Here is a 14,944-nt window from a genome sequence, read left to right as displayed (position 1 = left end):
CCGAATAGGTTCATGAAGGCCATAGTTGGTCCGGTGCGGGTCAACACGTAGAAGCCGTTGGTTCCGTTGAGGCCGGAGAGGGCAGTATAGATGCAGTTGTGACAAAATAGCAGGGCAGTCCAGAGCGCCCGACAGAATTTTATAAGCAGTCTTGGCTACAATAACTTTTCTCCGCTGCTCAAGAGGTAATACGCCAACAAGCAGACAGAGTTCCTCGTATGGAGGCAGAGCATCAGGGTTTCTCCATGGCAGCATGCGACAAATTTTGCGTATGAAGCACTTCTGAATTCGCTCAAGACGAACAATCCAATAATCATAATGCGGATTCCAGACAACGCAGCCTGTCTCCAGAATAGAGCGAACCAAGGAGCAGTAAAGGGTACGTAAAGTACCAGGATCACTAAATTCTCCGCCGATTCGGAAAATGGTTCCCAGCTGACGATACGCCTTGTTAATAATGAAATCATAATGCTGCCTGAATGACATTTGGCTATCCAATACGATGCCAAGGTCCGTCACACTATCACTACGCTGTAGTGGTGTGCCGTCAATACAGTAATCAAAAACTATCGGGTACTTTTTACGGGTAAAGCTGATGACAGTGCATTTCTGAATACTGATTAGCATATGATTGGAACTGCACCATTTCACGAACATATCAACCAACTTTTGCAGACTCAAACAGTCAGTGGTTGTCTTAATTTGCAAATAAATTTTTAGGTCATCTGCATAGCACAACCTTGTTCCATGAGGCAATAGTCGAGTGACATCATTAACGAACAGTGAAAATAATAGTGGTCCTAAAATGCTACCTTGAGGTACTCCTGATCCATTCTGAAACCACCTCGAATGAGAAGAGCCTAGTTTAACGGCAATTTTGCGATTGCGTAAATAAGTGCTCAGCCAGGAAAGTAAACTAGATGAGACACCCAATTTGTCCAGCTTGGCTAGCAAAATATCATGGTTCACACGATCGAATGCCGCTTTCAGATCAGTGTAAATGGCATCGACCTGATTACCCTTTTCCATAGTATGTAGACATAGAGAGGTGAACTCCAGTAAGTTTGTAGTAACTGATCGGCCCGGATAAAATCCGTGTTGCGATGTGGAAATATAACTTTTCACTCGGAACAAGAGATGGTCATAGACAATTGCCTCAAAAATCTTAGAACAAGCGCATAGGGAGGTGATTCCACGGTAGTGCTTCACACTATGCTTGTTGCCTTTTTTAAATACAGGAAACATGAATGACGACCTCCAACTTTCGGGAAATTTTTGCGCTCGTAGAGAAAGGTTGAATAAGGTAGCGATTGGAGCTTTCAGGGTACCACAGCATTTTTTTAATAGGGCAGCAGGAATTCCGTCAGGTCCAGGGCAATACGATTGTTTTATTTTATGAACAGCATTAGCAACGTCTTCTGCAACAACAATAAAAGGTCCAACTGAGAATTCGGCGTCAGGAACGTAAAACAGGGCATCATCCAAGCTATCAGGCAAGACTGACTCCGTACAAAACACACTCTCGAAGTATTTAGCAAATAAAGCACATTTACTACTAGTGGAGGATGCAACATCATTATCCAAGAAAATAGTAGATGGAAGGCCGTCCTCTTTCCGTTTACTATTGACAAATCGCCAAAACTGTTTAGGGTTACTTCGCAGTTTACGTTCGGTGTAGCGTACATAGTTGCGATAAAGGCTTTTGTTCAGAGACTTATATTTTTGACTAGCTAATTTGAAATTTTGACGATTGCGTGCACTACTGGATGAGTGGTAAGCACGAAGGCAACGATTTTTCTGGCGTTTTAGACGGTTTAGTTCGCGGTTTCCCCATACTGGCTTACAGCGCGGTCGTACTCGGGGGACATGCTGCAATATAAGCTCATGAACTTTGACAATAAAGCTAGCAACTGCATCATCAACATCGGTATAGCTGGTTAAAAAGGACCAATCAGCATTGCTTAAAGCCACATTTATTGCATCGAAATCACCTCGCCGAAAATCGTACGCATTAGAGTCAAATTCATCATAAAATAGCGAACTGATAGGCTTGTCATATCTAATCATAACGGGAGGATGATGAGGATCAATATTGCAAAGCTCATCAACTGCAGTGGTCACTGAGCAGGCTGGCAGAGCATGACTGTTAACAAAAATTAGATCCAAAAGCCTGCCATTATGATTGAGCACTGGGTTGACCTGGTAGAGACCATTTAAGGCAACGCCGTCTAGAAGGCAAGAACTGCCAGAGTTAATATGAGAATGCAGAGTATTGACAATCAAATATCTGTTGATATCATGTAGCTTCCAGGTTAGACCAGCACGGTTGTAGTCGCCAAACAGTAAAAGATCATCACTGGGACCGAGAGAATCGTTTACCTTATTAATCGTTGAAATATGCCGTTGGATCACTTCAGCATCATTGCGTAAATTAGGAGGAACATAAATAACACCGATCGCTAACTTTGTAGTTCCAGTAGAAACCGTTATCCATAATTGCTCCAGTAACTCATCAATTGCATTCGTTAATAACGTGGACGACCAATTACGCCGAACTGCAATTAGCACACCACCGCCAGATGACTTGTTGCTGTTGGTCGGGCAGCGATCGGTGCGAAAAACAGTATAGTCCTCGCCAAACAGCTGATTTGAGATAATTTGAGAATCAAGCCATGTTTCAGTTAAAACAATACAATCATATGAGGAATCCGACACTGCCAAGCTGAATTCGGTTATCTTGCTGCGGAGACCCCTAGTGTTCTGATAAAACAGAAGGACAGGCTCAGGAACAGAAACTCTTAGCTGAGGCAAATCATCATGCGTTGCGGTGTCGCCGAATGAAGAGCTATGGCAGAAAGAAACAGAATAATCTTTTTGCAAATTACTAGTAGGCATTAACTTAACTGGATTGGGGGCCCGGTGGCCCCCATAGTCCAACGATGGATGACCATTCAAATTTAGGCTGGCTGACGAGGGGTAGCGGTATCCTGGGCTGGTACTGAAGGATCTGTTCGCGGAAGCTCGTTCGCACTGGGAAGCCAAAAATCCCGGGATACAGTTCCGCGTTCTTCGAAGGCACGAAAGTAAATTCCCTTAGGCCAGGTAGATGGATCCAGCGAAAGCTCCTTTAGATTTAAATCAACACCGACTTTGAATGACACAAAGGCAAACGAGTTCAAATCGGCATCTTTTTTAATCAATTTCTTAACAACGGGATGAGCGCCAGGCATACATGACTCAACAAGTGTACAAACTTCAGCTTCAGAGACGTGCGGGGCAATGCGCGAAAGATACAGCCAAAATTTTTCAGCTGGCTTAGGCACTGTTTCGATAGCAATATTAATATTATCAGCCATCCGAGTTCCACCATACAATTTTTTCGTTACTTTTGGTAGCTTCGGGGTAGCATCCGGCGAATGCACTCTCGGGCGCTTATTTGTACGATTATTTGATGAAATTGCAACGGACGGGGATGCAACGGATAGCATTTTATCAGAAACACGTTTAATGCATTCATTGGTTTGTGCAAGCTCTTTTTTGATGCCATTCATACAGCAGTTGATCACATCAGACACCGAAGAAACCACCGCTTTGGTTAAGTCAGACGAAGTATTCTTATTATTTTTTAATTTTTCTACCGATTTCAAACAACCAGTACAGAACCATAATAAATTCGGCTGATTATTGGCAAAATCGAGATTCGCGCGATCCCAACCAAAACATTTTAAATGCCCAACACTTTCGCACAGATAGCATTTAATTTGATTTAGGTTTTTAATCGGTTTCGCACATTCATAGCAGCACTTATCCATGACGCAGCTTTTGTGTTGCAGAAAGGAAAGCCAAAAGCAACTGATGGTAAGTTTTGTTCGATCGGCAAGCAACGAATGATAAACAGCTTCAATAGAAACGGATCACAACAATAGCCGAATATTTTTGATATTTGTGAATTCGATTAAATGAGCAGTTATCACGACGAATAAATCGGTTTTCCAGTAATCAAGAGTAGCGATGTAAAACTGTACACAAATCACGATTTTAGGTGCTTTGATTACACTAGAAACTCAATTTAAGACGTAGAGCAAATAGAAACGCACTGTCGACGCCATACATTTCAATGAGTATTTTCCGTTGAAACGGGGCCACTAATGATACGTTCGCTATAAACGGAAAGGAAAGTTTTCCAAAATGTAAACAAGGGCGCCAGTATCTGCCAATTGACGGTATGATGATTTGGTCTATAAGATGGTGGCGGGGCAGCGTCACAGATCGATGCTCGATGCGTAAGGGATTGTTAACCACGTCAGCGAAACGGGGTGTCCAACTGATTTCCGTTGCTCGTTTGAAAACCGGGTCGTCGGCGGAGCGTGGCCGCGTCATCAATCGATACTTGCTGCACTAGCGATGAATATGGACGACGAAGGCTGGTCGTCAGCGTTAATTGCTTCGCTGCAAATTCAAAAGCGCGTCGTTGGCTGGCGCTGTCGTCGTGAGGGTTACGTATAGTGGCTCCGCTGTCAGTACGTGTCGCTAGAATCCGGTCGCTGTTAGCAGTCGATGCCAAACATAAAGCAAAAGAACCCAAATCGCCCAAAGGCCCGATCTTGCCACAACGCGCGGCTGGTGTTCGACTGGAGCAGAGATAACAATGTTAACCCACATCTAGAGAAAAATACGTTGGGTCCTCATGAAAGCCAGACTTCGTGAAATACCTAAGGTGTTGAAGAATAACTTGGCTTTTGAGAAAAAATGGGTAGAAGTATCAAAACATGTTGATTCCACCGTTGCCCAAAACCTCTGTGTGCTGTCAAGGGTAAGGTACAGGCATTCGGTTATGTACAGGAGATACAATAAAACAATGCAGTAGAAACCTAACCATAACGTTTATTCTCTGATAATTTAAAGAAAATTCGACGACCATTTTTGTGAGTCCTACTTTTTTCACGGACAGCTTTCTATTTCCGAATTCTTAACGGAGAAGGACGAGTTTGTCGCAAGTAATTAACTGTCGAAAGTATTAAGGAACATGTACTTACTGTTACTAGTTGATGATCCGAGTCGATGTCCGCACTGCGAGGAAGACTGGCTATTGATGAAAATGTGGTCGGTTCGATTCAATGGTCGTTGGTCATCTTTAGGTGGGCTTGTGGATATCTTTGCGAGGAAAGTGATGCTTCGCTAGCCGGCATCATTTGCGTTGTTGTAATAGTCCGATCTATACATCGCTATACATCTATAGGCGAGCGCCTAATGACCTGGACGTTCATATCCCCGATGACGATCTTGATGTCCGGTGGCGAACAGTTAGCTTGTGTCGCCTCTAGCTACGCGTAGAATGCTTCTTTCTCATCGTCGGGTCTACCTTCGTGTGGACAGTGCACGTTAATGATGGTGTAGTTGAAGAAACGGGTGCAGTTGAAGAAGGGACTCGAGAATGTCTCCGAGATGCACTCGAAATACATCACTCGATCCAATGTAGCTCTGAGTAGTCGCGTCAGTTTGTCCGTAAAACCGTGTTTATGCGTTATCGGCCATAGCTAACCTCCAGCAACTGTATCGTATGCTGCTTTGAAGCCAATAAAATGGTGATGAGTGGCCACATTATACTCCCGCCATTTTTGCAAGATCTGTCGGTATATAAAAGTTTGGTTCGTAGGATTACCTCCCTCGTCCCGGTCTCTGATCTCTAACGGTAATGCTCAGCCAACTATTTAGAAGTAATTTTTTCTCTTTATCGCTCCTTGTTATTCAGCTTTGAACCTATAATTTCCTATACTCCGGGGCTCTGTACTTAGTAGCGATCTCTCCGATGGCGTATTCTGCCCCAACCGTCTTCGAGGGCAGCACCTAACTCTTCAGAAGGCAGCCCTCCGTTAATCAAATATCACTGGATTAGCTTTTCTGATGAATGTTATAATTGAGCAGTTGTTCGTGTTTAGTTTTAATCTGTATTTTTCAATTTCAGACAGTCATCCTTTGACTTATTGGTAAAAAAGATTTAACATCGCATGCGTTGATCAGAATGCTTGTTTGTTAGACAACTTCAAGCAAAAGCATGAATAACAATGGTCCCAAGTGAAACCTTGTGGTAGTCCGGAGTTTATTAGTAAACGAGCAAGATTTGTTGCCACGTATTTTCACAAATTATACTTTGTGTTCGAGATATGATTTGAACCAGTTGAACAACGAGCCTCGAATACCAAAATCTTCAACTGCCTCCAAGATGCTATTAATATTAACGGCATTAAATGCTTTGCTCATCCACTTGAAACCGCTCAATCCACTTGAAACCCTTTGCTTTGAGAATAATCCATAGCTATCGAGGTAAACTCGCAAAGGTTCATTCTCCTTTGAGAATCCGTGTTGCACTGGAGAGAACTCGAATAATCCCGGAATAGCTGATCGAATAGCAACACCCCGATTCATTTCCGGCCATCACCCTTCTTCTTCTTCTTCTTCAGCATAGAGCCGGGGTTGCTCGTGCTGTTTCAAGCACTCGTCTGCATTCAACTCGGTCTTGGGCCACTCGTTGCAAATTTCCTAGTCGTCTCAGAAGTCGCAAATCGCTTTCGACCTGGTCGAGCCATCGTGCACGTTGGGCCCACCTGTTCCTAGTGCCGGTGGGGTTGTTGACGAGGACTACTTTCATCGCACTGTCGTCCGGCATCCTTACGACATGCCCGGCCCACCGTAGCCTCCTAACTTTCGCTAGATGTACGATTGGGTTTCCCCACGCAGTGCCTGTAGCTCGTGATTCATACGCCTCCGCCACTCTCAGCTTTCAGTTTGTACTCCGCCAAATATCGTCCGCAGCACTTTCCGCTCGAACACGGCAAGGGCGCGGATGTCCTTCGTGAGCAGCGTCACGGCTTCAAGTATATTAAGAATTACCGGTCTAATAAGGGTTTTGCAGCGTTTTACGAAGGGCAAAGCAGGCCCGACTTCCTGCTTGGAGACGCCGCTGGATCTCCTTACTAGTGTTGTTGTCCGCGGTCACCAGCGATCCCAAATACACGAACTCCTCTACCACTTCTAGTTCGTCGTCGTCAATGGTTACCGTCCGTGGGAGACGCGCGTTTGTTTCCTTTCCTTTCATGTATTTGGTCAATCTGCAAAGCCTAGAAGTTGGCTACCCTTGGTAAAAATCGTGCCTCGTTTCGATACCCGCTCGTCGGATCACCCCCTCAAGAGCGATGTTGAACAGCATGCAGGATAAACCGTCACCTTGTCTCAACCCTCGTCGTGTCTCGAAGCGACTCGAGAGTTTCCCAGAGATGCGTACGAAACACATCACTCGATCCAATGTGGCTCTGATCAGTTGCGTAAGTTTGTCCGGAAAACCGTGTTCCTGCATTATCTGCCATAGCTTGTCTCGATTGACTGTATCGTATGCTGCTTTGAAATCAATAAAGATGTGATGCGTGGGCACGTTGTACTCCCGACATTTCTGCAAGATCTGTCGGATAGTAAAAATTTGGTCCGAAGTTGCGCGAGCCCCCATGAAACCCGCCTGATAATTCTCTACGAAACCTTGTGCTATCGGTGACAACCGGCGTAACAAGATCTGGGAGAGTTCCTTGTATGCGGCGTTTACCAGCGTAATACCACGATAGTTGCAGCAGTCTAGCCGATCACCCTTTTTGTAGATGAGACAAACCACTCCTTCCATCCATTCCTCCGGTAGCTTTTCCTCCTCCCAAATCCTCGAAATAACCCAGTGAAGAGCCTTTGCTAGTGTTTCTCCGCCATGTTCATAAAGCACTGCCGGTAGGCGGTCCTTCCCAGTGGCTTTATTGGTTTTCAGCAGCCCGATTTCCCGTTTGACTTCTTGGAGATCAGGTGCTAGGACATTACTATCTTCCATGGGCGCTTCCAGGTTAATTTACGTTCCGCCTCCTGCGACTTCGCCATTGAGATGTTCATCGAAGAACTGCTTCCATCTGTCGACCACCTCGCGCTCGTTTGTGATTAGATTCTTTCTCTCGTCCCTAAGCATGTCAGGTTTCGGTGTGTAGCTCTTCCGAGTTTGGTTCACCTTCTCATAAAACTTGCGCGTGTCATTAGCCCGGAATAGTTGTTCTAATTCTTACCCCTTATATCTTACACCCTTATTGATCAAACGTGGTGATGTGTGAGATCTTCCAGGGTCTTCGGAAAACCCCGGAAACAGAAGCCAGTGATGTATTTAACAAACTCGTAAGAGGAATCACAAATTTATGCTGAAACTGCTGTGCTGAAATTTTATTTACTAGCATATTAGGTCCTGCAGATTTGCCGTTTTCTACACAGGTTTTGTATAAGCAATGAGCGATTCCCTTACACTGCCGGATGTATTACTAAAACACTTTTATAAACGCCGCAAAAGGTTTTGTTAACGATTGAACATCGGTACATGTGACACCCTTATTCAAAACTAACACATGATGGAAGCCCAAAGTTCTTACTTTTGTTATTCAAAAAAATTCAGGACGATCTTGGGTTACTTTTGAAGAGCTGAGAAAGACAAACACTGTCAGTAGTTCAGTAGTCATGTCCATGGGCTGACAGATAAAAGAATACTACCAGGGGTAACACTGTATGCGCTGAATTGAATGCATTTTTCATATTCGCCTTCATGCAGAGCTTCATGCGATTTGTTGTATAAAAATATTTTTTATGGGTATCTCGTCATTATAGTTTGTGTACCATAATTTCGTAGATAGCATTAGTCAAGTACTTTTTTTCGAAATTTTGTTGGTTTTATTTGTGTAGCTTAATCTTTGCGTGACTATTCAAGAGAACTTACATGATACTAACACCTCTCGTTATTTCCATTTTCATCACTTCAACATCCATGTGCTCATCATCTCTCATTCGCGTGTCAACTAAACCCAATCGTTGAAAATTGAAACTCATTTCCACTAATGAAAATGAAAATTAAAACAATCGTAATCGGAAATCAAAACACACACCCAATAAATTACGAAAACCCCCAAACTCACAGCAGGGCCGGCGCAGTTCCGAAACGCACGATCGAATGATGCTGCGCATGAAACGGTCCCAGTCCGTATCGCAGCAGATCGGCGATAAACTAAGCCACCACCACCACCCTGATCCGTTGGTTCTTAATCAAACTGCTATCTTTCCCCACCGACAGCATCATTACCACTCGTCGTCGAACGCGTCGTCGGTTCACCCGGTGGCGACGGCCCGCAATGGCCACGGTCAGCAGCTCGGCGGTACCGGCAGCCAGTCGGCTGGGTTGTTGAACAACCACACCCATCTCACTAGTCCCAACGCGTCGAACGCTTCGACACCGACGGCGGTCCACCCGTACGCACCGCTGCAGAGCCCCACACTGTCGATGTCCACCGCTTCCAAGTATGTCTATTCCGTTATTGTAATGAACAAACATCTTTGAAAACAATCACTCCTAATTGATTTAGTAATCGATATGCCGATCTAGGAGATATTTTCTCCGAGGTGGGAGATATCAGTTCCTCGGCACCGGCATCCGCAAATCTTACCAAACTGACACAGCGACAAATTCCGACTCCTACATCAGCCGGCGGTAGCAGTATAGCCATTCCTAGGCCACCATCCCGAAGATCTGAAGCCGCTGGTATGTTATTATATAACCAGAGTTCATCGATAAAATTTCCCTAAACTGTGGTTTAATTTTCAGTGCGCGGCAGGATAAGTCCCGCTTCGCAGATTGCTCGTGCCGACAGCGTCGGAAGTTTAGAGTTCCGCAGTCCAAGCGTAGGAATTGGATCATCCAGGGGACCGTCTCCGCTCACCATCGGTATGTCGGACACGATCCCACTGGCTGTTGCCTTCCATGAGATCATCCATGCCTACTTCAGGTGAGTGTTTCAAATAACCGAAACGTCAAACATCGGATTAAATACCGGTTTCTCCACCCGTAGAGGCTCCGACGAATCCCGATGCCAGGTGAAAATGTCCGGTGAAATGATGCTGTCCTTCCCGGCCGGCATAGTTAACGTACTGGCCAACAATCCGAACCCAGCGAAGCTGGGCTTCCGAGTGAAAAACTTACAGAACATGGAAAACATACTGCCAAACAAGCAGTTCATAACAATCGACAAACTGCAGTCGACCGCTTTCAGCACCACGCTGGAATTCAACATGCCAGTATTAACGTCCATTCTGCGGCGTCAGTCGGAGCAAAATCCGACCGCACCGTACTTCAATGTTGATATTCTAAAGTATCAGATCAAATCCAAACCGGGTGCCGCGTCCTGTCCGTTTCAGCTGGTTTCCTACTGGAAGTGCGAGCAGCGGCACACGGACATCAAGATCGATTACAAGTACAACAACCACGCGATGGCCGTCGCTTCGCCGCTGCTGAATGTTTCCATATCGGTTCCAGTCGATGGGAGCGTTAAGAATGTACAATCGAAACCGCATTCCGCCTGGTGAGTTGGATCAAGGTATTGATAGAAGAGTTTTTTTTTGGGTTGACGATTGGTATACCTTTTCAGGCAGGGTGAATCGAACAGATTGGTATGGAACTTTACCGATATTTCACAACATTCGGACAACGGCGGTATAGACACGCTTCGAGCTCGTTTGGAGGTTGGCACAGGACCTTCGAATCCGGCAATCATTTCAACGCAGTTCAACTGCGAAGGCACAACACTGTCCGGTATTGAGTTCGAACTCGTTGGCACAGGGTACAGGCTGTCGCTGGTAAAACGACGGTTCGTATCAGGTTAGTTGACAATTAGTTTTTCTGTAGGCAGTGCTCTCTGATTGACAACTAATTTTTGCAGGAAAATACATTTGTGAAGGTGACGGTGTGAGAGGCTTGAAAACGCCAACTCCTCCGAATGCTGGCATTCTTTCGCCCAGTCCGTACAGTGCCAAATCGGTTGGCTCCGGTGGATCGGGATAGCAAAAGCTGTACTTCTTTGACTAGAGCTGACCGCACCAACCGGCTGAACGGAGCTGACCAGTTGCTGCGGATTCGGCGTTGTTTTTGCTACTGGAACGTAAAATGTGATTGGTATGTGTTTCGTATCTTTTTCTTTTTAGTAATGGAGAGAAAAACACATGTGACGGGAAAATCGAATCATACAATTATTTACTGGTAATGCACCTTAAACTATTACTGACTAGACTATTGCTTAGTATTGACAGGATAAGTGGGTGGGGTTAGCGAACCCCGCTGTTTGAAATGTTTTACTCTCGCGTTTCGAGAACATAGAACATGTTGCCTTTTTCAATATCGTTATAGCAGGAATTCCATGGAACCTTTATTAGAGTATAGAGCCGAAGACTATACAGAATGTATGCGGAAGCGCCATTGTTAGCTATTCTAGTAGAATACCTTTGTAAATACTCAATAGAACTGAACTAGATGGAAGAACATTTGATCTTATTCTCATAATTACTAACATTTCCATGCTTTTCCAGTAAATTAATATCTGAATTTGTATAAAAAAAGTACGTGTAAATAAGATACGAAAGCAGAAAACAAACTATTCGAATGGAAGTTCTTTTACTGTTGCAGAGTTGCCGTAGGCTAGTGCAAACGATTAAGCATAAAACACATTCGGTCACTTTTTTGAGGCAATTTCCGATTCGAACGAAAGTATTTTTCCTTATTGTTACGCTAATTGATTCATTCACTGTCCGGGCAGCGTTTCGGCTTGACCCATTTGGATGTGGAAAAGCAGCAAAAAAAAATTCAGTGAACAGAATCGAACAAATACTGGGCAAACAAATGATACTAGTTGATAATGAGTAGAAGCAAGAAAGAGAAAGAGGGAGAGGGAAAAAGGAAGAGAAGCACTCACGACTAACAAATCCATTAGAAATATATGTCAAACATATATCATATACTAGAGGAACAAAATCTCACGAAAATACTAACGATAGGCGAAAGCAAATGCGCGAATAAAATGAGAGGTGAACTTATTCGTAGTTAATAAGTTTTAGCTAAAATAACTAATCAACAGCAGTTAGATGTAATTCTGAGACCATTGAATTAAACGCGACATTAAGAGAATATATAAAGAACGGTTGCTGCGGTCTTCTATTCTGCATGGGTGACAGTTTCGAGTGAACATTTTTGTCCCGTTCAAAAACACGAATTGAGTTGCCTTCGAAATACTAAATTTAATTTTATTTTTTCAAAGTCGTGGTTGGCAAGTAGTCGCAATCATTGCATTGGTACCGTTGATGATGGTATACCTTTTGACGGCATCCAGATAGAACAGAACAGAAAGCTCGTTGATACGTAACGAAAACTAAAGAGATCAAAGATTACTTCCCTGGGGGACGTCTGGAACATTCGTAAACATTTCAAAACGAGAAGCTTCGATCTTAATGGAAAGCAATCGGTTTATCAAATCTACTTGCCCACCGTAGTCTATTGTATGAACGCAGGGTGCCGTAAATTCGGTCAAATTTGTAGCAACAGACCACTTAGGATATGGATTCTATCCGCCGAGGAGTTGAATTGTAATTTTTATATGAGGTGATGTCTCTGTAATTCCGAACGTCTCTCTTGTCTCCTTCCTTGTGGACAGGAAGCATAAATGAGGATTTCCACAACTCAGGAAATTTGCTCTCTTGCAGTGACCTGTTAAATAATTTTGTAAGCGGAATAACAAGCAACAACTCCGAAGTCCGAACACAATTGCAGAATAGACGCTGGAATGCCATCTGGACCAGCAGCATATGAAAGCTTTAACTTTTGGACAGCAGACAGGACGATGTGTTTACTAATGTGAAGTGGGGGGTACTTGGGAGCATCATTAGGACACTTGTTGATGGCAATGGCGACTTGATCAGGTGAGGCAGAGCTTTCGTTGAATGAACTCATTAAGTCTTGGGCAGAAAGATTGGACTTTTCAAATTCAGAGTTAGCAAACTTGCTTCCCTAGATGAACTAACACTGGCAGACCAGCTTTTTTACGGAGAACATATCGTTGGTACAGGAATCTGTTCAATTTCTTGTAACCGTTACTCGCCCGGGTTAACTCCTGTTTTGTAAGATGAGAACGATTCACCCAGTATCTTCGTAGAGCTGTAGCACTTAGCTGCTTTAAGGGGAAACCGAAAGTGACTCAAAGATGGCTGGATAAATGGCTACCATTCGAAGCATATATTGTTTTGCGCCTTAAAAATGCATCTGTATTGGCAGAGCACGCTTTCGCCACGTAATCAGTGCTTCCAGCGCTGTTATAATTTCCTAAAACTTGTAATTCAATTTATCGATCTGCTATGTAGGTATCAATAAACGCTCAGCAAAACATAATTGCTAATGGAAAATAAATTTAACTGAACATATCGATCATAAAAGTTGGTTCATAAAAGCGACCAATGTATAATTTGGAATTAGTTAATAGATATTTGGTGTTCGCTCAGGAATTCGGTGGTGAATCAAAAGAACAATGGACTGTATTTTCTGATATTTATTTAGATCATTTTGCGATGACGTCATTTTGCCGTCAAATGACACCACTTGGTGCTTTGTTTACATGTTTTTTGTCACATCCAGCAGTTTCGATTTAAAATTTCGTGAAGGATTACTGCATCAGTTGCTTTAAAATGCATGTAAGGTGCTTTCTCTTAAATAAAAACTATAATTTTGTATCATTATCTGCCGGACAAAGATAGAAAACTCAATTCAAACTTTAACACCATGTAAACAAACCACCAAGTGCTGTCAAAAAAGTGTGGTTAGGAGCTCCCGTGTAATGATCTATACTTCCACACTTATTAACGGTCTTCTTTCAAGTGAAGTACAGCAATCGTTTTTCACCAAGTAGCTGGCAGGCAGCCATGTTTTCGATGCCAACATGTTAGCGTTAGCGTAAACGAGAAATCATATATTCGCCACTCTTCACGCAAGTTAGCTCTTCAGCTGTCAGTGGGGCCCACGACTCCTGAGCCCGCCTGATGTTAGCTCTCGTCAACGCAAAGCAAATGAGATAAAGGTGCCAGTTAGCTGTTTTTCACACAGTAACCAAAATACACACAGCAAGAAAATAAAAGCATAAAAACAAAGTGTCAAGACACAGCATAGGGCTGTGCTGCACGTTAAACAAGTTAAACAACGATTATTAAATCTTGTACACTGTAAAATTTTCCGTCAACATTTGGTTACGCACATATTTCGTTGAACTAGCGATTTCCGAAAAAGCAGCAACACAGTATCAAACTTTCGTCACATCAATGAGCTTTTAACCCATTTTCTCCTCGCGTTGCGAAAACGCAACGCACTTTCATTCGTTTCCAGAGAAGGCCCGGTTGAAGATATCAACCAGGACCCTGAGAAACAAAGAAAGATTGGAAAAAAATCTAATCGACCTGTTTTTGCTCAAAGGTCAGATGTTACATGTAACATAATTACAGCTGTGACAAAACAACAGGTTTTGCTATTTTTCAGACAGTTAAGGAAAAATGCTCATAAAACTCGATTTTACCTCTATTAACGCCTGACCTATCAATCAGTGTTAGTAAGAATCGGTTGCTTGCCAAAAAAACTTTGTTTCATAATTTTGATTATTTTTGTAATTTTCAGATAGGTTTGAAGCTTTGCGTTGCGAAAACGCAACGCTAGGAAGTAACGATATTCAAAATTTGCAACGGGAATGTTTGTTTTCGTTCGTTCGCTGCGGTGTTTCATTTGATGTCGTTGCTTTTTAGTAAACAAATGAATGTAAATCTTATCTGTCGCTTATTTAAAACATCCCGGAAACATTATAAAAGTTTACATAACATAGAATTCGCAGCTTCAAACACTGATGGCTGATGGAGAAGCCGTTGTGATAAGAGCGTAATAAAATTGTTAAAGTACCTTTGCCTCCAGAATATCTGGAGGAATTGAGTGATGGCAACGACAGTTTCATGGACCCAAATTTAATGTTACAACCTTTCCGGAACGTGTTGGTAGGCATTTAATCATCTGCGATGACAAGCATTTAGCATT

General features: G+C 43.3%; 1 protein-coding gene across 1 annotated transcript in view; it reads left to right on the top strand.

Moving 5' to 3' along the window:
• LOC128741340 (F-BAR domain only protein 2) overlaps positions 1 to 11,784 on the top strand; it is a 65,433-nt gene extending 53,649 nt beyond the window's left edge. The window contains exons 11-16 of the mRNA XM_053837100.1: positions 9,137 to 9,360; positions 9,426 to 9,601; positions 9,665 to 9,845; positions 9,909 to 10,418; positions 10,485 to 10,714; positions 10,776 to 11,784. Of these exons, the coding sequence (XP_053693075.1) occupies positions 9,137 to 9,360; positions 9,426 to 9,601; positions 9,665 to 9,845; positions 9,909 to 10,418; positions 10,485 to 10,714; positions 10,776 to 10,897 (1,443 nt within the window). The 3' untranslated portion in view covers positions 10,898 to 11,784. The remainder of the gene's footprint in view (positions 1 to 9,136; positions 9,361 to 9,425; positions 9,602 to 9,664; positions 9,846 to 9,908; positions 10,419 to 10,484; positions 10,715 to 10,775) is intronic.
• Positions 11,785 to 14,944: the final 3,160 nt, after the last annotated feature.

This window comes from Sabethes cyaneus, chromosome 3, assembly GCF_943734655.1.
Source record: "Sabethes cyaneus chromosome 3, idSabCyanKW18_F2, whole genome shotgun sequence".
In the NCBI taxonomy this organism is placed as follows: Eukaryota; Metazoa; Arthropoda; class Insecta; order Diptera; family Culicidae; genus Sabethes; species Sabethes cyaneus.
The sequence above is the reverse complement of the archived record's forward strand: the minus strand, read 5'-3'. Positions and strand labels throughout refer to the sequence as shown.